Here is a 26,500-nt window from a genome sequence, read left to right on the forward strand (position 1 = left end):
CTGCTCTGTACCTCAGTTTTCTCCTCTATAAGGCTTTAATACACTTATGTTTGTAAAGTGCTTTGCGTTTTTTTTCTCTTCCTGCTTGTTTGTTTAAAAGCGAAGCTGATGTTTGTTACTAGAGTGCTTTTGTTCCAAGAACAGTGTTCCTTATTTCCTTGAGGGATGTGTTGTTTCCTTAATTTGTCCTGGTCTTTTTGACCTAAGGCCTAAGATAATGAGTACATTCTGTACCCTGGGTTTTGTTTTTGTGAAGCTGTCATTAAACAAGGTATCCCAGGGTGGTTGGTAGCCTGGGAAAATACTCCCACTTTGTTTCCTTCTCTTGACTTCTTAGCTTTTAGCACTCTATTTCTTTGTAACAACTAGAGTTTGGGAGAGTATGGAGAAAACAAATTAAGTTTTGAGGCCGTATGCAGTGCTTCTGGTGTAGACCTGCAGAGTACTTGCTACTGTAGTAGAAATTCTCGATTTACCTGTCCATCTACTTCACTCTACATAGCAGTTGTTCTGAAGAATAGCAGTGAAGTGTGCAATCACCACTTCTCATTTGCCCCTGTTGTGATCAGGACAAAGGCATGGGACTGGCTCAGCACAAAGAAATAATGAAGCATTCTGTGCCGAAAGTGTGTATGATGTGCAGAAGACAGGCCCAGCCCTGAATGTGGTATGGTTAAGAGCTTCAATCTCCATGACCCATGTTGTTGTAAGTGTGGCTGATACCACCGCCTATTATTAAGATTGCCTGACGCTTCCCATTATAAGACCCCTTTTTGTGTTCTTTATAACTTTAAACACTTGGGATGGCATATTTCTGCCTCAGATTCCAAATGTTTTGGAAAATGTAAGCCAAAACGGTTCAGCCATTTTCGAAAATGAGGTTAGGGGAAAATACATTTGTTTGGCCCATTCTGGTGACCTTTTCTTTTAAAAGCTGTAGTACACCTATGTTTTGGTGCAGGGACTTGAAATTTGGAAGGACTACATTAATACAAACTAGGTGTCTAATTCATGTTAGTGGGGAATACATGGGGCAGTTACACTGCTACACTTCAGTATGCATTGCAGCTCATACCTCCACAGACCACATTGCAGGGACATGTAGACAAGCCTGTACATTTGAGCAGCTAATTTCTCCAAAGATTCCATCCGCGCAGAACTGAACAGGATTTCCCCTGCGATTGCAGCTCTGGGCTGCTGCAAATCATGTCGGGTCCAGGCCCCTCAACTGAGTGCAGGGAGACTCTCTTATGCTGTCAGTCAGTGGTGGATTAGCCACTGGGCCAACGGGAGCCCCGTTGTCCAGGAGCCCCGGAAAAGTTGGCGCCCCTGACCTGCTCCGCCTACCCACCGCTACTGCTGGGGATTGGGATCTGGGTGCTGGGGCTTGTTCCGTTCCACCTACCTGCCTGGCACTCCTGCTGGGGAACAGGGTCAGTGCATGGGGGTTTCCCTCGCCCACCTAGCACTCCCTGCTGGCAAGCCGAGTATGGTCGCTAGGGCTTGCCCCGCTTCGCATACCTGCCTGGTGCTCCTGCCGGGGAGCAGGGCATGGGGGTTTACTTTGCCCTCCCAGCACTCCTGCTGGGGAGCGGAGGAAGCCCCAATGTCCTGACCCCGCTTCCCGGCAGGAGCACTGGGCAGAGCGGGGGAAGCCCCTGCACCCCAACCCTGCTCCCCGGTTGGAGAACCGGGTGGGAGGGGGAAGCCCCCCAACCCTGCTTCCCAGCAGGAGCATAGGAGAAGGGCGGCGGGGTGGGTCCCTACTTGCTTTGGCCCAGGACCCCACAAAACGGTAATCCACCTTTGCTGTCAGTGACTCTTACGCTGTCAACGATCCCCAAGGCAGTGTAGAGGAGGATGCTGCCTTATCTGAATGCAGAGGGAGCAAGGACTGCATCTTTGGGGGAAGGAGAGAGAGTAGATTGGGACAAGGAGCTTGGGGCTGTGGGAGGAGTCTGGCAGTGTGGGGACAGGTAAATTGAGACTGGGAATTGGCAAAGGGAGACTGAGACTGGGAGACTAAAAGATGATGAGCAAGGAAGGAGTCTGGAACTGGCTGGGCAAGGAAATGGTCATAAAAATCTTTGCCCACTAGAGTATGCTCTCCTCCAGAGCCAGGAATAGAACCCAAGATTCCTGAGTCTCACCACTCCTCTGCTGTCAGCAAATATCTGTAAAACCCACTGGCATAGTGTTCCATCCCCCTCATGCTAGTCCACATAAAGGACAACAGTTTACTATTGCCATCAGTTACGCTGTTAGCTCAAATGGCAGAGGTTCTTGTGGTGAATATAAAGGTTCCAACTCTGCTGATGACCCATGTGGATGTCAATATGATCCCAACATAATGGATTCTTTTTCAATTTGCTTTTTTAAAAACCTAGGAAATTCCCCACACAACTACATTAAAAGAACATTTTCAGGGTTTCCTCCCCTCTCTGAACTCTGGGATACAGACGTGGGGACCTGCATTATTTTTTACCAGCTTAGGTTAAAAACTTTCCCAAGGCACAAATTCTTTCTTGTCCTTGGACGGTATTGCTGCCACCACCAAGTGACTTAGATAAAAGTTTAGGAAAAGGACCACTTGGAGTTCCCAACCCAGGCTTCTAATCATAATTCCATGATCTCCTCACCCAAAATATCCCCCCAGCCGCCTTCACCTCCTTTCCTGGGGAGGCTTGAGAATAATATGCCAACCAAATAGGTAAACAAGGTGAGCACAGACCAGATCCGTGGGTTTTTAGGACACTAAAAACCAATCAGGTTCTTAAAAGAAGAACTTTATTATAAAGGAAAAAAGTAAAAGAAGCACCTCTGTACAATCAGGATGGAAGGTAATTTTACAGGGTAATAAGATTTAAAACAGAGGATTCCCCTCTAGGCAAAACTTCAAAGTTACAAAAAACAGGAATAAACCTCCCGCTTAGCATAGGGAAGTTCACAAGCAAAATCAGTCCTTCAGCACTGTATGAAGGGTTACTGTGCTGTGGGAGGTGCCATCTTTTGATGAGATATAAAACTCATGCCCTGATCACAAGAGTAGGGATGTGAATCCTGGTGTCTCGGCCAAATTCTAATTGAGTATTAAAAATTACATTTAGATTCTGCTCTATTAAACAGCTTCTGTATTCCACCCTATAGATGATGGCATTTCATTGGTGGGTGAAGTGATTTTCCTGTCACTTGAGGTATTATGAGGTTAATTTTCTAGCATTTTTAAAGTACTTTGAGATGCACAACTGAAAGATGCCATGGAAGTACAAGGCAGTGTCATTATTCATACCAAGTACATTTTTATGGATTGCAAGCTATGATGTTGGAAATGTTTTGGATGATCACAAGTCTTAAATCCCAGGAACTCCTAAATATTTCTATTACAGAGTATATATTATTACAGGAGAGCAGTCACTTGTTTACATCAAAAACAAATTAGCACAAGTTATTGAGGGGATTTGATTATTTCATATCCCTAATTCAAATAAGAAAAATACAAGACAAACAGGAAACAGTTATGAAAGATAGGTTTCAGAGTAGCCGCCGTGTTAGTCTGTATTCGCAAAAAGAAAAGGAGTACTTGTGGCACCTTAGACACTAACCAGTTTATTTGCGCATAGCTTTCGTGAGCTACAGCAAAGATAACACCATTGAAATAAGAAAAATTAGTTGTGTCCTTTGGCTAAGAATATAGTCTAACGTATATGATCATTTATTTAGGGTTATTTTCACCCCCAGATAATTTTGTACATTTTGTTCCCCTGAATGAAGGTTTATCTAGTTACTTTTAAATGGGATTGTTCTCTGCTTACATTGGAGTGGTGAGGATTTCTCACTATAGTGCAGGGGTCTCAAACGTGCGGCAGCCCACAGAGTTTTTTTCTTGCGGCCCGCCAAGCTCCCCCCGTCCCCTTTTTGACTATACTTCTGTATTGTTGTATGAAAAGGTTTCAGTGATGCGGCCCTCGGGCCAATGTATTAGTCCTCATGTGGCCCTTGTAGTGATTTGAGTTTGAGATCCCTGCTATAGTGTGTGTGTACATCACTGAGCAGGAGCTCCAGATCTGCTGACTGCATGGAGTTTGTTACATTGAAGCCAAAATACTAATTTTTGGAAGCACTGCTCTGGCAACTAGCATACTCTTCATGCGGAAGTCAGTTCATCATGACTCTGTTCACATTTCATTGTAAACCCATAATTCTATTCTCTGAGTCTTTGTCCAAGCACACCAGTAGGTGTAGGAATGGAGAGCCTCCTGCACTGGGGAAGCAGGGAAAGCAGTAAAATGGAAAGGTTACATTTCAGGATGACCATTTAGATTCAATAGGCCAAATTCAGCAAAAGCTGAAGCAAGGAGATATAGAGTATACTATGACTCACTCCTGTGGAGGGCAGAGTTTCTGCTGCCACTCTCTGAAATTGTGCTGGTTTGGGAAGAATTTTATTTCTGGCCAGGAGCTCTGCTATAGGGAACCTCTGAAGGGAGTATCTGCGTTAGTGGACTTCATGGCTACCTTGGCCATGCCTCCCTAACAGGCAGCTTGCCCAAATTTTGGGTTCTGCTAGCCCATTATGCCCCTATTTTGTAAGCGATGTTGTGGTTGTTTTGCACTAGATCAACCCCGTCCTCCTTGATTCTCTCCCCCTTCCCTCCCTTCCCACTTACACCACCGTAAGCTGGAGATGAATTTGACCTCACTCTTTTCATATTGGAACAGGAAAAGCAAATTCTTGTTTGCAGGTAGGCAAGATAATTAATTAGAGAAGAGAATGAGCTCTGGATGGGAGTGGTGGGACCTGTAGAAGGTACTCATGATCACTGCCAGCCCTCATACAAGAGTAATTTGTGTGAAAACTAGAAGTGTAAATTCCAGTAAACCTTTCAAACAAACAAGAACTAAAACCACCACCTAATTTAAGAAGTAGAAGCTTGTAGGATAATTTTTTTTAACAGGTATTCAAATCTGTTGATATTTGAAATGGCAAATCTTAAGTATTTTAGCCTTTTCCACTTAAACTGTCTAATAGATCCCTCAGTACATTTGTATAACAAGGCTGCAGTTCAGTAATTGTCAGATCCTGCAGACGCTTACTGCTGAATATAGTACCATGAGCGGTCCCATTGACTGTCTCATTGTAATAAACATTACTACTGCTACTGTTTGTAGGATGGGGATCTAAGGAGATTGTTTAAAAAACATTGATTGGAGCATTTTGGAGACCTTGTTTGTTTTTTCTGTTGTAGGTGTGATGGACAGGTGACAGATTTTTCATTTTGTGTCAGGGAATCAGAATGACTGAGTGCTTCCTGCCTCCTACCAGCAGCCCCAGTGAACATCGAAGAGTGGAACATAGTGGGGTTCTTGCCCGTACCCCCAGCTCTGAAGAAATCAGCCCTACAAAATTCCCTGGATTGTACCGGACTGGTGAGCCTTCACCACCTCATGACAACCTACATGAGCCTCCAGATATAGTGTCTGATGATGAAAAGGAGCATGGGAAGAAGAAAGGAAAATTTAAGAAAAAGGAGAAAAGAAGTGAGTAGACAGTCTAACTCCATATGTGTGATCTCTCTAACTCAGTGTTTCTCAACCTGGGAGTCTGGGACAGGTTTAGGGGGGTCACGAGCAGGGCCAGCGCGAGGGCGTGGGAAGCAGAACAATTGCCTCGGGCGGCCCTGCAAAGCTAATTGACATGTTTTGTGGGACTGAAGCCTGGAGCCCTGAGTTTGAGATAGGGGGCTGCAATTTGTGTGTGTGTGTGGCGGCGGGGAAGGAGTCCATAACTTTTTTTAAATCCAAAAGGGGTCGCCAACACAAACAGGTTGAGAAACACTGGTCTGACTCCTTCTTTCTTTTCATGCCTGAATTATGAGCTATGCTGGTCTCTCATTTAAAAAAAAAATTTTTTTTTTGTTTTTAAATATCTTACTTCTTTCTAGGAAAGCTAATGAGCAACTTTATCCAAAGTCTAAGACATTGCTCGGTCAATTGCCTGGCAATGGGTTCTTCTCATTCCTCTCTATTTTTTCAGACACATTCCTCAGAGTCTGAAGAGAAAATGGGGTATGTCTTCACTGCAGAGTTAGCCCATGTGTTGCCCCTGAAGGTTCCGTCCACAAAGAAAAACCTCTTACCTGGGTTTGAGGGCACTTTAAGCCCAAACTAGCAGCCACAGCCGAGCACATAGGCATGAGCTTGGGTTTGGCTTCAGTCCAGGAACCCACCTTGGCTGTACTTTCTTGTTTTATTCCTCCATTTCTCTGCACTGCATTTTTAATTCCATGTGTACCTGCTCCATTTCTGCTGCATTTGAACTGATATACTATCGGAGAAATCCTCCTCCTGTATTGCCAGTTTACCAGAAGCTGGCACCAGCCCTCTGGTAAAGGTTTTGTGTGATAAAATCTGTAATTTGGGGAAATATATGCAAAATGACATATGTTTAGTGGATGGGAAAGAAATGGAGAGGCAGACAAGTCAGTCCATTAGGTGTGAATTGCTTTGGTTTGCAGACTGAATTTCTTAATGAGACAGGATGAGTGAGGTAATATCTTTTATTGGACCAACTTCTGTTGGTGAGAGACACAAGCTTTCCAGCCACACACAGCTCTTCTTCAGGGCGGGTATTCAGAGAGTCACAACTAAATGCAAGTGGAACAGATTGTTTAGCATAAGTAGTTAGCACGTATTCAGGCCCCTCTGCCTTGAATGTTCCCTTAGCCTGGGCTAACTGCAGTGAAGACATACCTTGAGAAAGGAGTTCCCAGGCATGTGTCCAAGTTCTGACATAATAGCTGCATGCCTGTGAAACAAAGCACTTTGGTGTCAAATCTGTTTAATTGTCCAAAAATGGATATGTCTAGATTTAAATTATTTCTCTAATTTTTAAAGTCAGAAGGGTGAAAAATTAACTTAATCATGTAATTTTTTGTTGTGGAATCGCTCAAGGTTTGTGTGTGCTTACTGTATGCTTTTTGAGGTGTAGTGAAATGTGCACTGTGGTTACTTAGTTAAGCCTAGTCACATAGCCACAAATTATGGGCCTGATCATGAAATGCCATATTAACTATTATGTATATTATGGTGATGCCCAAAATGAGCAAGCAAATTGTAAGATAAGCATGTTAAAAAACAGACCGAGAAAGGGAGGGGGAAAGTGGTGCTGTGGCATTTCCTGCCACAAAATCATTTTTAAAAACTGCAGCTTTCACAGCAAAAATTGTTTCTAATCCTTAGAGTTGTGAAGAAAACTGTGGAAACACAAAATGATTGTAAACTTGGTACAGTGATAAGAAAAGGAGTACTTGTGGCACCTTAGAGACTAACCAATTTATTTGAGCATGAGCTTTTGTGAGCTACAGCTCACTTCATCGGATGCATACCGTGGAAACTGCAGCAGACTTTATATACACACAGAGATCATGAAACAATACCTCCTCCCACCCCACTGTCCTGCTGGTAATAGCTTATCTAAAGTGATCATCAAGTTGGGCCATTTCCAGCACAAATCCAGGTTTTCTCACCCTCCACCCCCCCACACACAAACTCCCTCTCCTGCTGGTAATAGCCCATCCAAAGTGACAACTCTCTACACAATGTGCATGATAATCAAGGTGGGCCATTTCCTGCACAAATCCAGGTTCTCTCACCCCCCCCCCACCCCCATACACACACAAACTCACTCTCCTGCTGGTAATAGCTCATCCAAAGTGACCACTCTCCCTACAATGTGCATGGTAATCAAGGTGGGCCATGTCCAGCAGAAATCCAGGCTTTCTCACCCCCCCCCTTTTTTTTTCCTGGGGACACACAAACTCACTCTCCTGCTGGCAATAGCTCATCCAAACTGACCACTCTCCAAGTTTAAATCCAAGTTTAACCAGAACGTCTGGGGGGGGAGGGGGGAGGAAAAAACAAGGGGAAATAGGCTACCTTGCATAATGACTTAGCCACTCCCAGTCTCTATTTAAGCCTAAATTAATAGTATCCAATTTGCAAATGAATTCCAATTCAGCAGTTTCTCGCTGGAGTCTGGATTTGAAGTTTTTTTTGTTTTAAGATAGCGACCTTCATGTCTGTGATTGCGTGACCAGAGAGATTGAAGTGTTCTCCGACTGGTTTATGAATGTTATAATTCTTGACATCTGATTTGTGTCCATTTATTCTTTTACGTAGAGACTGTCCAGTTTGACCAATGTAAATGGCAGAGGGGCATTGCTGGCACATGATGGCATATATCACATTGGTGGATGTGCAGGTGAACGAGCCTCTGATAGTGTGGCTGATGTTATTAGGCCCTGTGATGGTGTCCCCTGAATAGATATGTGGGCACAGTTGGCAACGGGCTTTGTTGCAAGGATAAGTTCCTGGGTTAGTGGTTCTGTTGTGTGGTATGTGGTTGTTGGTGAGTATTTGCTTCAGGTTGCGGGGCTGTCTGTAGGCAAGGACTGGCCTGTCTCCCAAGATTTATGAGTGTGTTGGGTCATCCTTTAGGATAGGTTGTAGATCCTTAATAATGCATTGGAGGGGTTTTAGTTGGGGGCTGAAGGTGACGGCTAGTGACAGAACCACTAACCCAGGAACTTATCAGGTGGTAGCACGTGCTCTTCCAGAATGTCAAGTTCAGCAAAACTCAAACTTCTGAAAACTAGAAAATGCAGAGTTACGGTAAATTCCCATGCAACCTTAACTTTGCCTTTTGGAGCTGACAGTAGCCACTGGGAATTATGTGTCATGCTGTCTTGCCTGGCTCATGACCTGAGTACCAGCCTCAGGGCAGACTGTCAAAAAGCAGAGCACGGACACCCCAAACTGGTTGTATGTTCTATAATTAGATTTCACCAACCTGGTAACAAGTGTGAACTTTGAAAGCACTGTAACAGTCTTATCATGGAGTTACAGACAGTCCCCTTGGGCATTCCAGTCTGTGTTGCCATCACTGCAAGGTGGACTATGTGATAGATCAGGGGTGGGCAAACTACAGCCCGTGGGCTGGGTCCAGCCCATCAGAGTTTTTAATCCAGCCCTCGAGCTCCACTGAAGCTTGCAGCGCTTCACCCGCTCGGCGTTTGCAAGCCCCTGTGCCCTGCTGCCGCTCCCCAGCTGGAGCACCAGGTGGCGGAGTGGGGAAAGTAATGGGGTGGGCCTGGATAATAAGTGGGTGGGCCACGGCCCACCTTTGGCTACGCCCCTGGAGCAGTGTCTTTTCGGATTTAAAAAACACGTCGCTGTTGCAGCTCTTTTGAAAATGAGGCCCTAACATGCAGTTTGTGTTCAGACAGGAGCAAAATGTTGTGGTAAAATCAACAAACAGCTCAGTAATGTACTTTTCTAGCAGCACATTGTTTAACAGAATTATTATAATAGTGTTGATTTTGAAACAAACTTGTGTTGTCCCTGTTTGAACATGAATTGTTATTTTTGTGAGTATTCATGGCCCACCATACCATTTCCATACCCAGATGTGGCCCTCAGGCCAAAAAGTTTGCCCACCCCTGTGATAGATGATCACTTTACACCAAAAATAACAACAGTATTCAGGTTACTCCCAGTCACTATCCTCAGGTCAGTTGTACTCAGATCTCAAACCAAAGACAATGCCTGTAGCCAATCCTGTTATAAACTAACTAAAGCTTTGTTAACTAAGAAAATAAATGAGTTACTTACAAGGTTAAAACAGGAAACATACACGCCAATGAGTTACAGTCTTAGATTTGAAAAGGTAACATAAGCTTCTATAATAAGCAGCTCTGTATGTCCTTAGGGCTGACTCATGCCAAGCGGCATGGGAATCTCTTGTTTAGGAATCTTTGCCCTTCAGAGTCCAGACAACATAAAAATCCAGTTTCTCCTTGTCAGGGATTTTTATCCCTTTCACCCCAGAATCCAAACTGATGAGGTGCGTTCATGCACGTCTCCCCTTCCTGGAGGGAGTGAGGAATGCAGTCAACAAGGTCTTTGTCCTTTGATGCTACCTGATGCCTCCTTTGCCTTCAGTGGGCCATCTTGTGTGCAGGACAAGCACTTTTCCTTAATTAATGCTGCTTTTCCTGTTTGGTGAGTTACACAATTAGAGGTTTTACAATGCAAACACTTAGTATAACTTTATACCATGGGATACAGATATTATAAGTAAAATTAATACATGCAGCATCCTGCAAGCATTCCATAAAGTCTAAACACTAAACATGTTCTTATAACACTAATATATCTTTTAATTGTACTAACCCACAGGTGTGCCAGACTGTTTTCAACTATGCATTTGTCAGTGTTCAGTGAGGCCCTGGGCCTTTGGTATGAATTGGCATCTGGTCTTCCAGCATCAGAGTCTGCATGCAGTCTAGCTGCATTCACTATGTGACCTATAGCTGTATGATGGAGGGAAAAGTGGAGCTGCTTGGAAGAGCTGTGATTTGATATGAGGAGATCTGGGTCTGAGTCCCCGATGTGTATTATCAAAGGAAGGAGGTGCATGTGTATCTTGAGGTTCCAGCCTGCATTTTTTCAATACAGAACTATATAAGTTGTTTCAGTAGCAGGGCACTGGGGTCTTCTTGCCATGGGTGTTGTCAGTAGTGAGGTGGGATATGAGAACAATCTGTGGATTTAATGATGGGTGGGGAAGGTATAGGTTTAGGTAGTATCCTGTGCACAAATGTGAAGGGGTTGTAAGAGGGTATGAAGTGGTTGTTAAATTTTCAAGGGTGGTATTCTGTCGGGGGAGTAGGCTCAATGTTTAAGTGTAGGAGAGGTGCAGGTAGCACCGGTCCATTACAGTGAAGAGGCAGAGTGGGAGTGTGTGTGTTATGGGTATTGTGTGTGAGGCATTGATCGAAAAGGACAGAGTTCAGGCTGTGTGGGTGTTTACCAGGTGCAAACACTTTAGAATTCTCCCAATAATTTTCTGTAGACTGGACTCTGAGTGTGGGGGTTTTGCATATGCATCTTGAGAAGTGCTAGATCCTTATAAAGTATCTCCCTTCTCGAGGCCAAAACCAAAAGGTTGTAGGGTTCAGCTAACAGGAAGATTCTCTGGAGGCTCTTCCCTTCCCCAAACAGTCTCCTTTCTCACAAGCAGGGCGTTCCCTTTCTTCCTCTTACCCCCACTTGTCACCTTGGGTGGAAGCCCAGGGGTCTGAAACTCCTTCTTTTCAGTGTCTTCAGGGAGTAGCAACAGGCCCATTCTTCTTCTAGTGCTTGTTCACGTCCATTCCGCATTAGGTGTGCGCGCACCGCGTGCACGAGCGTCAGAAACTTTTTCCCTTAGCGGCTCCCGGCGGGGCCCCCTGAGTGGTGCCACTGCCCTGTGCATATATACCCCGCCGGCCCGACCCCCTCCAGTCCTTTCTTACCGTCCATGACAATGCTGGAACAACCTCTCTCTCTCATAGAAGAGCAATCCCTTCGCCTTTAGAGTAGCTGGTATCAGTTGGTTAACATACCTATTGCGGACACTTAAGTCATTAGGAGCTTGGAGGCTTCCAGCACCCGCTGCGGGGCATGCCGCAAGGCCACGGCTTCAAGGCTTGCGCCACGTGCCGCAAACCTATGCCAGTTAGTGACCCCCACGATTCGTGTCTATGTTGCCTGGGGGACGGACATCAAACTGAACGGTGAAGGATTTGCAAGGCGTTTAAGCCAAGAACAAGGAAAGAAATCGACTTTTGTCTAAAGCAGCTGTTGATGGAGCTGCATTGCAACCTCCAGGCCCAGAGCACTCTACGCCGGCTCAGGCTTCCTTGGTGCATAGTGCCCCGGAGCTACTGAGAGACCCGGCACTGGCTAAGCACCGTAAACTGTTGGCCCCAGAGCGCCAGGCTAGGCCCTGGCACCGCTCATCCTCCCTGGTGCAGCCCCCGGCACAGCCGAAAGGAAGGCGTGGTCATTCCCGCACAGGAGGCCAGCGCCTCCCAAGGTCCCGAGTGCCAATAAGAGCAGGAAGGCCACAGTACTGGCGCTGATGCCAACAGTTCCAGCAGCATGAGCCCCACCGAGCCCAGACTTAAGTGAGCTCAGTGTGAATGATAGGCTCGAGGGCATAACGGATCAGCCCTCTACACCTGGCACCTTTGAGGCTGCAAAGGACCTCATCGAGCTGTTGGCGGCAAGCCCCCTCCTGTTTGGGGAGAACCCTTCAGCACCCATGCCTCGGGTGCCGTCGAGGGGTAAGCCGGCAGTGGTGTGCCGCTTGAGGACACCGTCCCAGCACCACTCCTGGAGTTGGTCCCGGTCAAGCTCCAACTCCATGGACTCACAGTTGCCAGTGGCCCAGAAGGAGATTGCTGCACTGGCAGTGGGTTGGCGCGAGGAAGCACCGGAAAGGGCACGCCACTCCCCGGCACCACCCAGTGACTGGCACCAGGAGGAGTCGAGACCGCCCTCTCCAGAGGACTCCCGCAGATGGTCCCAGTGCAGGGAACGCCGGTACCAGTCCCGGATCCGGGGATACCAGAACCGCTCCCGCTCAGCCAGGAGCTGCTTGTTCTCCTGCCGGCGCAGATCATTGGCACCGCCATGGCCTTTGTGATCAGCATCGCCGCAGTCCAGTGCCGACTCCGGCTGCTATACCTACCTGCACTGAGCCCCGGACAACAGGGACCTTCAGGTGGGCTGGCAACCCCAATGAGGGCCGCCAGGCCCTTGGCCCTTCTGGACCCCTTAGGCCTATCAGGAGCGACAAGGGGCCCTGTCCAGGGCAAGTTACTTGGTGCAGCAGTCCCGGTCCCCACACCTATGCCAGACGGTGCCAGAGGCTACAGTATCCAGGCCTCCAGCATCCCCCCAGGATAAACGGGAGAGACCAGCACCGAGTCCAGTGCTGTCCCATGGACTCCCGCCCAAGCCTGAGCCGGAGGCCCCTCCCACAGGAGAAGGGGAGCAGGAGGACCAACCGGGCGGGGGTCGAGCTGCAGCTAACTCCTCGTCTTCCCCGAAAGAGGCAGTGGCGGGTACAGAGGTGTCCGGCCCTCCATTGATAGACCATAGAGCCCACCAGGAATTGCTGCGCAGGGTCGCCCAGAACTTGGGGTTGCAGGCCGAGGAGACAGTTGAGTAGGAGGACCCCATGGTGGACATTTTGAACCCCGAAGGTCCATTCAGAATAGCGCTCCCACTCATTAAGACCATTCAGTCCAACTATAAGACTATGTGGTACACCCCGGCCTCCAGCACTTCAATGGCCAAGGGAGTGGAGCATAAATACTTTGCCCCTTCTAAGGGCTATGAGTTCCTATTCTGCCAACTGAGTCCATGCTCCCTAGTGGTCTCACCGGTAAACGAAAGGGAGCGCCATGGACAGCAGGCCCCGGCCCCTAAGGCTAAGGAGGCGAAATGCCTGGACCTTTTTGGCAGAAAGGTGTACTTATCTGGGGGCCTTCAGTTGAGGATTGCGAACCAGCAGGCCATCCCCAACAGGCACAATTTCAACTCCTGGGCAGTGGTGGGGAAGTTTAAGGACAACCTCCCACAAGGTTCCCGACAGGAGTTCACAGCCCTGCAGTAGCCAAGACCTCTCTCCAGGCCTCCCTGGATTCGGCGGATGCAGCGGCTAGAACGATTGCGTCCAGGGTGGTCATGAGGTGCTCGGCGTGGCTCCAGGAGTCAGGTCTGCCACCTGAGGTCCAGAATACACTCCAGGACCTCCCCTTGGAAGGGTCCGGGCTCTTCTTGGACCAGACAGACACGAGGCTGCACAGCCTCAAGGACTCGCGAGCTACGCTTAAGTCGCTGGGTATGCACACCCCGGCGACCCAGAGGAAGCCCTTTAAGCCTCAGCCTCCCCTTCAACGCCAGTACCAGCCTCGCCATAGGCATGAGCCTTACCATAGGCGATGCAGGGGTAACAGGCGACGGCACAACAATAGTAACAATAATGCACCGGGCCAGAACAAAGGCCAGCACAAACCCTGGCCGGGCACTATGCCACACCTTTTGAAGGTGTGCTCGAGGTCAGCGTACCAGACCAGCCACCAGATCCGTCCCCTTGTTTCCTGAACCACCTGTCCTGTTTCTCTCATGCGTGGTCCACCTTTACATCAGACCGTTGAGTCTTACGCACGGTGCAGAATGGGTACTTGCTGCAGTTCACCTCCCTCCCCCCCTCACCTCCCTTCCCCGTCCCTCTTCAGGGACCCCTCTCACAAGCATTTCCTAGAGAAGGAAGTCCGCTCGCTGCTCGAGGCGGTGGCAGTAGAGATGGTGCTGCACAGTCTAAAGGGGAAGGGGTTCTACTCCCGGTACTTCCTCATCCCCAAGACCAAAGGGGGCTTTCACCCCATCCTAGACCTGCGCGGGCTCAACAAGTTCCTGGTCAAGACCCAGTTCCACATGGTCTCTCTGGGCACCATCATCCCTTCCCTGGATCCGGAGGACTGGTACTCTGCCCTCGACATGAAGGACACGTACTTTCATATCACCATCCACCCAGCACATCGGCGGTTCCTACGCTTCACCATGGGCCAAGAACATTACCAGTTTGTGGTTCTCCCGTTCGGTTTAGCCACGACCCCAAGGGTGTTCACAAAGTGCATGGCGGTGGTGGCAGCCTTTTATGGAGGCAGAGAATCCAGGTGTATCTGTACCTCAACGACTGGCTCCTGGGGGGCCGATCCGAGGCGGAAGTGCCAGGCCATGTGGAGGTGGCCCCGAGATTGTTCTGCAAGCTAGGGCTCCTGGTCAACGTCCCGAAGTCCATGCTCGTACCCACGCGAAGAGTGGAATTCATAGGGGCAGTCCTGGACATGGTGCAGGCCAGGGCAAGCCTTCCAGTATCCCGATTCCGGGCTATCCAGCAAGCGGTGGCCTCCCTGCTTCAGTTTCCAACGACAACAGCCAAGTGCTGCCTGCAGCTGCTGGGCCACATGGCAGCATGCATGCATGTGGTCAGGCATGCCAGACTGAGACTCAGGATGCTGCAGGCATGGCTTGCTCAGGTGTACCGCCCAGGCAGCGACCCCCTGGACTTGGTAGTGATAGCCCCAAGGGACGTGCTGGACTCCCTGCTGTGGTGGCAGTCCCAGCCTATGGTTTGCGAAGGCATCCCCTTTGCCACCCCACAACCGGACCTGACGCTGGTGATGGATGCGTCAGACCACAGATGGGCAGCTCACCTGGGGGCCATCATGACGCAGGGTTTGTGGTCCAGAGCAGAGCGATCACTCCATATCAATGTGAAGGAGCCCAGGGTGGTTCGTGTCGCCTGTCAGACCTTTCACGCCACTCTGAGTGGTCACAGTGTGACCGTTCTGACAGACAACACTACTGCCATGTTTTATATAAACAAGCAGGGCGGGGCTCGTTCCTCGCCACTCTGTCACAAGGCTCTCCTCCTCTGGGACCTTTGCATAGCCCATGTGATTCACCTCGAGGCCTACCTCCAGGGGTGTGGAACGAGCTGGTGGACTCCCTCAACAGGTCGTACCGCATGCATGAGTGGACACTCAGGATGGACGTTGTGCTTTCGCTCTTCCGCAGGTGGGGGTTTCCCTGGGTAGACCTGTTTGCCACCAGTGCCAACGCCCAGTGCCCGCAGTTCTGCTCATTCCAGGGCCGCAGCCCGGGTTCACTCGCGGACACGTTTTGCGATCCCGTGGAGAGGGGGCTTGATGTATGCCTTCCCCCCCGCTCCCCTTGGTGCGCAAGGTCCTGCTCAAGGTGCGTGGGGACAGGGCAGCAGTGATCCTCATTGCCCCAGCCTGGGCTCGCCAGCACTGGTACATGTAGCTCCTAGAGCTGTCGATGGAGGTCCCAGTAGTCCTGTCCCTACACCGAGACCTCATTACACAGGACGGCGGGCGGTTTCTCCACCCTGACCTACAGTCACTGCACCTGACGGCGTGGAGGCTCTGTGGCTAAATGCCCTGGAGAGCCAGTGCTCCCTTCCCAGGCAGCAGATTCTGCTTGGCAGTAGAAAGCCCTCTACCAGGGCGACCTATATGGCCAAGTGGAAAAGGTTCTCATGTTGGCGTGAACCCCGACAGGTGCAGCCGTGCCAGACCCCGGTGCAGGCCATCCTGGAGTATCTCCTGCACCTCAAGCAGCAAGGGCTAGCCCCATCCTCACTCAGAGTGCACCTGGCGGCCATCTCCGCCTTCCATCCGGGGTTCTCGGGGGGGCACGGTGTTTTCCCACCCAATGGTGGGGCAGTTCCTTGAAGGGTTGGAGAGGTGTTCCCGTACTCCCACCCCCCAGTCCCACCATGGAACCTTAACCTGGTCCTCTCTAAACTCATGGGACCCCCATTCGAGCCCCTTGCTTCCTGTTCTCTCCTCCACCTTTCCTGGAAGGTGGCATTTCTGATTGCCATTACCTCGGCCGGAAGGGTATCCGAACTGAGGGCCCTCACGTCTGAGCTACCATATACGGTATTTCACAAGGGCAAGGTGCAGCTCCGGCCACACCCCAAGTTCCTCCCTAAGGTGGTCTCCCAATTCCATCTGGACCAGGACATTTGTCTGCCAGTGTTCTTCCCGAAACCCCATACGGACCCAAGTCATTGCAGCTTGCACACCCTGGATGTGCGTCGAGTGCTGGTGTTCTATTTGGAGTGCCCCAAGCCCTTTCGCAAATCGGCACAGCTGTTTGTGGCTGTAGCTGAGAAGGCGAAGGCCTCCCGGTGTCGGCGCAGCGGATTTCGTCTTGGATAACAAGCTGCATCCAGGCGTGCTATGAGTTCGCAGGTGTTCCGGCCCACTCAACCAGGGTGCAGGCGACTTCCACGGCTTTCCTGTCACAGGTCCCGATCCAGGAGATCTGCAGAGCAGCCACCTGGTCCTCAGTGCACACCTTCACAACTCACTACGCAATCAACCAGCAGGCCAGAGAGGACGCGGCCGTTGGCAGAGCGGTCCTCCTAGCGGTTTTTCCGTGACTCCTACCCTCCTCCAGAGGTAAACTTGTGATTCACCTAATGTGGAATGGACGTGAACAAGCACTTGAAGAAAAAATGGTTACTGACTTTTCTCGTAACTGTTGTTCTTCGAGATGTGGTGTTCACGTCCATTCCACGACCCACCCTCCTACCCCTCTGTCAGAGTCACCGGCAAGAAAGAACTTGAGGGGGTCGGGCTGGCAGGGGTATATATGCACGGCACAGTGGTGCCACTTGGAGGGGCCCCACTGGCCTGACGGGAGCTGCTAAGGGAAAAATTTTCCGACTCTTGTGCACGCGGTGCGCGCATAATGTGGATGGACATGAACAACACAGCTTGAAGAACAACAGTTACAAGCAAGTAAGTAACTGTTTTTTTTCAGTTGGCAAGGATGAAACTTTCCCCATTCCACCCTGAGTTTAGTTCTTGAAGCAATGAAAGAGTAGTTCTCTCTGCAAGCTTATTCAATCATTGATCTCTCTGTGAAGTGTCAGCAGAGATGGACATTATAATGATAGGTTTTTTTGAGGTGGACACTTGTCCATTAAGAATTGGAATGAGACAGACTCATCTTGCTCAGCTAACATTTGATTTCTGCCAACCCAATGTTGTCTTGAACTGATGTCTTAGAAGAAGAGCTCTGTATACTGTTTTCCGATTTGTGAGATATAAAGTCCCTAGGATTTTCTTACCTTGTGTCAAGCTGTCTAGAGTGGCTCACGACTGACAGTACCAACCACAGGGCAGACTGTTAAGAAGCAGGGCACAAACCTCAAATTGGTTGTGAGTTCTATAATTAGATTTCACCAACCAGTATCAACTGTGAACTCCTCAAGCACTATAACAGCCGTAACAAGGAGTCACACCAGTCCCCTTGCGTACTTTGGTCTATCTTGCCTCCCAAGCAAATTTACCTTTGTGATAGGTGGTACCTTACACCAAAAATATTCAGATTATTCCCAGTACCAAAGGTTCAGTCACTCCAGGTCAGTTGTACCTCAGATGTCATACTAAAGACAACGCTTGTAGCCAATCCTATAATAAAATAACTAAAGATTTATTAACTAGGGAAAAGAAACAGTTATTTACGCAGTTAAAGCAGGTAAGCAAACATACACAAATGAGATACTTTTTGAAATTTAAGACTAATAGAAGCTGCTGCAATATGCAAGGTTTGCATGTCCTTTAGAGCTAACCCAAGCTAAGCAGCTTGGGGATCCCTTGCTTATGCTTAGAAATATTGCCCAAATACCAAGCAGCATAGTGATAGAGTTCCTTCTAGTCCGGGACTTTCATACCCTTCCCCTAGAGTTCAAATTGATGTACAAGTTTTTGTGCCTGTATCTTCTTCATGGGTGTGTGTGTTGGGGGGGGATCAGCGAAGTCTTTGTCCTTTCATGGTTGGCTCATTTGGTTTCAGTGGGCCTTCTTGTGTGGAGGACCAGCACTTTGCATTAATTAATGCCTCTTTCCTATTTGGTGAGCTACACAGTTACAGTGCAAACACTTAATATAGCTGTATACCATGGGTAAGGCTACGTTTTAGTCACGGGTATTTTTAGTAAAAGTCATGGACGAGTCATGGGTCATAAACAAAAATTCATGGGCCCGTGACCTGTCCATGACTTTTCCTGGGCGACAGCACGGCGGGTGATGGGGGAGGTGGCCCGGGACTGCCACAGGTACTGAGGGGTGGGGAAGGTTGGCAGGGCTGGCAGGAGCTTCCTACCTGGCTCCGTGTCCCTGCAGCTCCTAGTGGCGAGGGCCAGGGCAGGGGCTCCGCTGCTCCTGCCACAAGCTCCAGCTGCCACAGCTCCCATTGGCCAGGAACCACAGCCAATGGGAGCTGTGGAGGTGGACCCCCCTCTGCTGCCTTGGAGCTATGGGGGGGCCATGCCATTGGGAGCCGGGGAGTCCCCCACGCCAAGGGGGGTAAGTGCCCCTGCACTCCCCTGCCCCTAGCCCTGTGCCCCCTCCCAACACCCAAACTGCTATTGCTGGTCCAGGGGCTGCCTGGCTCAGGCAGCCCCTGAGTCAGCACCAGCCACTGCAAAAGTCACGGAGGTCACAGAATCCATGATCTCTGTCACAGACTTGCAGCCTTAACCATGGGATACAGATGTTATATTTGAGATTGGTAAATGCAGCACACAAGAAGCATTTTATCAAGTCTAAACACTAAAAACATTCTTATAAACGTAACATCTATTTTAACAATGCTAACACACAGGTGAGCCAAACAGGTTTCCAGCTCTCCATTTGACATTATTCAGTAAAGCATAGGGGCCTTGGCATGAGCTGGCACCTGGTCTGCCAGCATCACCCCTTTATGTTCATTATCTCTTCTAAGGCACGTCTACATTATGGTACCACAGTCATGGTGCCTCAGCTGTGCCGCTGTAGCAACATAGGGTAGATGCTTCTCACATAGATGGAAGGTGTTTTTCCAGCAGTGGAGTTAATCCGTCTCTCTGTCAACCTAGTTGCGTCTACACCAGTGTTTCAGTCGACCTAACTATCGAGCCAAGGGCTCACATTTTTCACAGCTGTGAGCAATGTAGCTAGGTTGATCTAATTTTTAAATGTAGACCAGGCCTGAGCTTGTGGATTTGTACTTTTGCTTTGTGACATTCTCTCTTTGCTGGGAGAAACTGTGCTATGAATGTAGGTTCTGCTTTGCTCTTCTAAAACTAATAAAATCCTTTACAATGAAAATAAAGCAAAACACTTACTTCAACTTCTGGTGCTTCCCACACCCAAGGGAAAGCAATAGCCTGAATGTGAACTTACAATCTGGAGGGCTTTATGTATTAAATAACATAATTATGGAGTGACCTACTTGTTCGTTACTAAATTTTGGCACAAGTCTAGTAATAGACAAATTGGGGAGGGAGAGGGGGAATGAAAAAAGCCATTACAGAAGCTAAATATGCATGCATCTCTGTTCCATCCTTATATATATATATATAATATGCATTTTTATGTAGATATAGAAGTACAGATATTTATGTGTATTCATGTCAGGGTCACACATAGGATCAGTGTACTCATAACTTCCTTCTGTTCTAAACTTGTTTTTCATCCTACCTCTTGCTTACTTAAAACAGACCTACATATTTTTAAATCAGTTAATTGTAGAGACACATGCAGAATGCTCCAAAGAGCTAAAATTAGAGGGCTGGTCAACTAATAAATTATTTAAAATATTTGTTGGGTCAAACACCTGACCCACTTAACATATATATCTGGCTCCCTGTGATAGAATGCAAGATTTAACTTTAAAGAAATAAAATGGACTCTTAGCTCTTGTTGTATAGAGAGCCTTCTAGACATGAAGAGAGTATAACCAACAAAGAACTGTTTTCCTGAGACTGCAGAAAAACTGAAACATTGGCTCTAAGATATGTTAACTGTCTCCACTCATCTCAGTATTATAATTTAAGCCTATAAACTACACTGTATGAGTCAGATTTAGCCTGGATTGCACAATTATGCAACTCTGTACACAAATTGGGTTAATCATATATCCAAGGGATTAAAGGATAGAAATAGTGGTTGTCCTAAAAGTGTCCAGAACCACTCTTTGACTAATGGTGAATGTGATAAAGTAATCCTATTAACTAAAGTTTAGCTACTACTTATGGACTATGTTTTATCCTGGAGAGATCTGCAAACCTCCCATGGTTATCAATGGGATTTCTTCTGTGGTTCATGGGTAGTATATGTTCCTGAACTTGGAGACTTGACACACACACAGCCAAATGAAAATATGAAATTTGGCCCTCTTCACAGAATGGGTTTAACTTGCTTGATTTAACATATGACTTTGTTTGATCCCTTGAAGCCAGGGCACACCACTTTCACCAGCATGCACTGTGCTGATGCTTCTACATTAGCCAGTTAATCCCCCTGGAACATGGAACTTGGAGTATTTTTGAGGGAGTTAAAGGAGGATGTGCTGGTCAAGTAATTTCAGTTTATTTAGTATACCTCAGTTCTGTGTATTTAAAATATTTTATACCGATTACATTTTGGGGATTTTAATATAAAAACTTTGCAAAAACTATGTTGTCTATAGAGCAGCTTAGGGAACCTGCCATCAAGCCTGTCTAAATTATGCTGGGGCCCCTCTAGCCCTTGGAGCAGCCCAGGATCAGAAGGGCACAAGGTGGTTTAAATCCATCTTAGCCCTGTAGATGCAAGCATACAACGTCACGCACGGTGCCTGCTCTGAGGACCTTGCAAGCCAAGTAGTGTAAAAAAAATAAATAAATAAAAATCTAAAACCATGTCCATTAAGAAATGGCGCTTGACTTAACTCTGTCCTTCCCTCATGCAAATAATAGGCCAGTTTCATGTTCCAGGAGTTTTTGACTAATGGAACAATATCAGGAAAACCTCATTCAGGAATATCACATCCGAGATAGAGCTGATTATCCACAGCTTTAATGGAACCTAAAAACTACATATTGCATGTAAAATCTCTGCTTTGTTGAACCCATTTCTTGTTTACTTTAGCTCTTTGGAGTATTGAGCATGTAAACCTATAATTAGGTGGCTTAAAGAAACCCTTCCAATCCACCTTTAAAGATTTTCCTGTTGTTGCCTAGAGGATAGGCAGGGCTAGCTGCAGAGGTGTAGCTTATAAAAACTCTTGTGCATATATTTCAGAGACAGTACCTTGTATTTTGCAGCTGAAGTGTGGTGTTGTTAGGCTGTGACTTTGGAGTTGCAGTCTCTCACAGGCTACATAAGGCAAATGTAGAACTGCAGTAATAAGTAATATGTCAGTACAGTTGGAACAACTTTACTTATCTAATGAAAAAGTAAGTTTCCCCCCTTTTTAATGATATTTTGATCTGAGGCTAAAATGTAATAATTTCACACTCCTCCTAAGAAGATTCTTAACGTTTTCAGAAAGGGAGTGAGCAGTTAAGTGACTCTACTCTTTGCATAGTCATTTATTAAAGCTGTACTTGTGTAGCAGATGATTTTTCATAACAGCAACTTTTATACTATTGATTACAGGAACATAGAAGTTGCCAGACAGTTGTTTTATTTTGCATTTCCTTGACTATTAAGTGGACAAATAGCACGTAAGATGGACATTGTCATACTGAGTAAGTATTTAAAATACCAAATGTTTAGGTGATTCATGAGATGAGTTCATATTGGACATAACTGTGAAACGCTAATTTAATAATTGCCCTACTTAACGCTGTAAAAAGAAAAATGGATCTTTTTTAGTTGTAGGCAGGTACCGTGTCTCTTTCAATATTACCCTTTACCCCTTTTTTTCTCCTTCTAGACTTTTTTTTTAAAATAAATTAAAGCAGGTGATAACTTTCTGCCACTCGCTTTCTCTTCTTTCTCCCAATAGCGGAAGGTTATGCTGCCTTCCAAGAGGACAGCTCTGGTGATGAAGCTGAAAGTCCTTCCAAGTTGAAGCGGTCCAAAGGAATTCATGTTTTCAAGAAACCCAGCTTTTCCAAAAAGAAAGAAAAGGATTTTAAAGTAAAAGAAAAACCCAAAGATGAAAAACATAAAGATGACAAACACAAGGAAGAAAAACATAAAGAGAAGAAGTCAAAAGACTTAACAGCAGCAGATGTTGTAAAACAGTGGAAGGAGAAGAAAAAAAAGAAAAAGCCAACTCCAGAGCCAGAGGTACCTCAGATGGATGTTCCAAGTCTTAGGCCGGTGTTCGGGATTCCTTTGGCTGATGCAGCAGACAGGACCATGATGTACGATGGCATTCGCCTGCCAGCAGTTTTCCGTGAATGTATAGATTACATAGAGAAGTATGGCATGAAATGTGAAGGCATCTACAGAGTTTCAGGTATACTGGGCGCATCTAAGTGCAGATTTTCAAGGCTTTACCTTTATTTGTCCAAAAAAAACCATGAATATAGTACTTTGCTTTTCTCTACACATCCACTCCACATGTATAGTTTTATTCATTTAATTTCATAAAAGACTGGAATTTCAGTGAAATTAACTATGTAATTGTAAACCAAGCTATGGATTTGAAATTCCTGAAAGATAGCTTACGCGATGGTAGAGAAAAAAATTCTACGTTCTTAGCCTGTGGAGTAGGAGATGGTTAAGTTACAAAACCAGTCTCATGGTGTAAGGGAAGGGAAAGGTTTATCAGATGCACAGGTGTTCAGTATTGAACCTCTCCTTCTCCAATGTTTCCATAGCATGGTCACCCACTTGCTGAAGGTAGCAACAAAAAGGTATATGGTTTGGTCTTTTTGATGGGGTGGAAACTAGGTATGTAGCATAACATGCTTTGGAGTCAAGCCATAGCTGCTAAAACGTTTTGATCAGCGCTTGGGGTTATTTTGAGTATATTACTCCTTTATTAGAAATAAGATACAGTTCTAGCTAATGAAAATGGAAATTTGGTAGGGAGTTGAAGTAATAAATAGGTTACTCCTGACTTTGCTTTCCCCATCCACTTTCATTCTAATTTTCTTCCAAAACGAACTTAAATATATACAAAACCTTTCTTTTTTTCTTTCAGTAAATCCACTAGTAATGTAGAACAGCAGTTGAGAATTTCAGCTTGGATTTGAAGAAACACACTGGTAGTAACACCAAGATAATTAGCAGCCTTAGTTGTATAACATTGATCTACATACAAGTACCAATGATTTTAGTCATTATTTAAATATACAGATATATTTGATTTGTGAAAGCCACCTGCAATATGAATCGTGCAAATATTCCAAGTATCTGAGCTGTAGAACAAAAAAGGACAGAAAATAAGAAAAAGCATTTAGAGCAAGTAAAATATGTATTATCTAAATCTATAAAATAGCACAGGGGAGTAATTTTAAAGGCTTTATTAAGATACCTGCATTCAATTGATGTGCATGGAATTAGTTGGGGATGCAAAGATAAGGCAATAGTCAAAACTGTTTCTCAGACCTTGTATTTCAGAGCATTCAAGTGATCACAATGTCCTGCGGAAATATAACATGGTGTGGGGTTTTGTTCTGTGACCTATTTTTGAGCTCTCTTGGCAGTCTCTTGTGCAGCATCCCCCTCCTCTCTTGTGAAAGAGAGTTCAAATTAAGCTTATTAGTTGAATCAGATTCCTCATTCCTTTACTATGTAGATGTATTAGTTTACGCAGTTGCATATGATTTCACCCTATACTGTATTTGAGGCTAGGGCATAACAGCAAAAACAGTTCCTCATAATTTGAGGTCTGGAAATTCTGTGCCTAGGATGATCTTCATTTTCTTTGGATAGCCTTTTCTTTATTCACAATATGCTGTCCAGTTCTGGGTCTTTTGGTGGGAAACACATTTAACCCACCACGCTTACCTTATAGCCATACCAAAATTCTCAGTTTTAGATTCCTCTGTACATTTCTGCAGGATGAACTGAATTAAATAATCAATATTAATCATGATTTAAATCAGTACACAGGAAATCTTGTTTTGATTAATCGGTTTTAATTGTGGTTTGCATTTGTAATTTTTAATTATCTTCCTAAAGAAAGGTTGATTCTCATTCGCTAGTAACAATTAAAATGTGTTGATTTACAAGTGAATATAGCCTTAAATTTGGTGCTCATTTTTGCTAACCAGGAGGATACAGTATATTATGCACATTTATTTAAACAGTTATATAACTTAATTTATATTTATTCAAATTCTTCCTTATTATATTTTGCTGTGGTTAAAAACAGCAAATGATGCATTTTTTATTTATTAGATGATTAATTTTTTACTTATGATTTGTGTCAAGCTCTATAAGAATGGAAATTCATTCAGGGTTATTTTTTAACGTATTTGTCACACTCTATATGTATGAAAATTCAATTAAAAATTCACAAACAGCATTTTAATAAATAAAGCTACCTTAAATGTGATCAATACAGAAGCAAAAAAAAGTTTATCAAAACATGTTTTGCATTTAAAACTAATTTACCAGACTAAGTATTATCTGTATTTAGTGAATTGAACTGATTGTTTCTGGTCACCATGTCCTTCTAGATTTTAGAACTATTAGATCTTACCCTCTTAGTCCCAGGTTTTTATTCATAGATTGGAAAAGGAAAACCAGCTTCCCTGCTTTTTCAGTTCCCGATTGGTTCTTAACTTTGAACGAACGAGTCATTGAACGGAACTAGTTGAATAAACTGAAATGAAGAAAATATTTTCTTTGCTCCTGCAGAAGAGACTACTACTACTATCAAATGCTGGTTTAGTAAACTCTGGTTCCAGGTACTCAGCCAGTTCAGTGGTTTGACCTTCTGTAAAACTTGTCAGCAAACGTACTGCTTAATATTATTTTTGTACTTAATTTAAATTATTTTAATAGATTTTAAAATGGTTAGGCCTTAATATAGATTGCTAATTTCAAATTTAATTTTAAATAGGTTTAGTTTAAAAAAATTAACCTGTATTTAATTTAAATGAAAAAAATCTGATTTGAGTAAAAAAACAAATTTTTAAACCAAAATCTATTTTTGTTTTGTTTTTTATATAAAATCAGGTGGGTTTTTTTATTTAAAACAAAAATAATCAATTTTTATCCATCCACATATCTGCAGAAAACTGTATCAAAGCCCTCCCATAAACACAGATTCTCCTGGTTTTGGGGATCAAAATGCTACTCAGATATTGGATAGTTTTTTCCAGTCATACAATAAATACACACTTTGACACAGTTAGTGCCCCGAACCGAGAGTTTTAAATATCACACCTCCCAGGAGGGATGACTGATTGGAAATTGGCAAACAAGAGTTGTTGTTTTTTTTAAAGGAGGTCTCTGGCTTTGTGGGGGGCTGTTGCTTAGAGATTATTCTGTAATATTAAAAGTTAATTGCAAGTATTTTTTAATAAAACTACTCATTTTAGGGATACATGCTGAATGCCAACTGAGAGTTTAAATACACAAGTGATCTTAAACTTTTCCCCTTATTTTAGGTGCTTTGGCTCCCACATTGATCTGACATTGCATCCATTTCTATGATCATGAAACCCTGGTACAGCTTGCAGGCAACTTACTTGGGGGTGGGGTTCAGGTAGGTGCCATTGCTTTACTATATAGTGTGGTTTAGCAGTGGGTCTTTTGGTATACACAAATATTTAAACTTTATAAAATCATACCAATATGGTAAAGCAGTGTCTCTTACGTGTTTAACCCCTCCACACACACGTATGCTCATGCTGTCAGGCTGCCACTGTGCTTCAGCTACACAGCCTTTTCACATCAGAGCAGGAGCCAGTTTTTTGACTTCAGGAGACCTAAAACAAAACATATACACTATCTTATGTGCATGAATTTCCTTCTTAGTCTTGCTTTTAGAGGCACTGAGCACAAAACCGTACTGGTCTTGGTTTTATTTTGTAACATACAGGTCACCTTGAGAGGTTTTTCTGAATTAACTTCATTCTTGGTAGGGAGAGACAAAAAAAAGCATCTAAAAAGGAAAAGTGTGTGTGTGTGTGTTTAATAAGGAGGAGCAGATAAAAGAAAACCTGTAAATCTAAGGCTATGTCTACACTGCAAATTAACGTGTAAATAGTTGTAGCACAGGTAGGCATACCTGTGCCAGCTTTTATTTAGCTAGCATGGGTAACAGTAGCAATGAAGACATGGCAGAA

At 45.4% G+C, this 26,500-nt stretch overlaps 1 protein-coding gene across 7 annotated transcripts in view; it reads left to right on the forward strand.

The window, feature by feature from the left end:
- Window positions 1–26,500, forward strand: part of RALBP1 (ralA binding protein 1) — a 97,731-nt gene that overhangs the window by 52,951 nt on the left and 18,280 nt on the right. For 4 of the 7 annotated variants that reach the window (XM_073331597.1, XM_073331595.1, XM_073331594.1 and 1 more), the window contains 2 exons: window positions 5,247–5,538; window positions 22,252–22,710. In XM_073331597.1, the coding sequence (XP_073187698.1) occupies window positions 5,295–5,538; window positions 22,252–22,710 (703 nt within the window). In that variant the 5' untranslated portion in view covers window positions 5,247–5,294. Of the gene's footprint in view, window positions 1–569; window positions 707–5,246; window positions 5,539–21,899; window positions 21,992–22,251; window positions 22,711–26,500 lie in introns of those variants that run through there. The other 3 variants (XM_073331596.1, XM_073331593.1, XM_073331598.1) reach the window with 2 other exon arrangements.

The sequence above is a fragment of the Lepidochelys kempii genome, chromosome 2 (genome assembly GCF_965140265.1).
Source record: "Lepidochelys kempii isolate rLepKem1 chromosome 2, rLepKem1.hap2, whole genome shotgun sequence".
NCBI classification, from domain to species: domain Eukaryota; kingdom Metazoa; phylum Chordata; order Testudines; family Cheloniidae; genus Lepidochelys; species Lepidochelys kempii.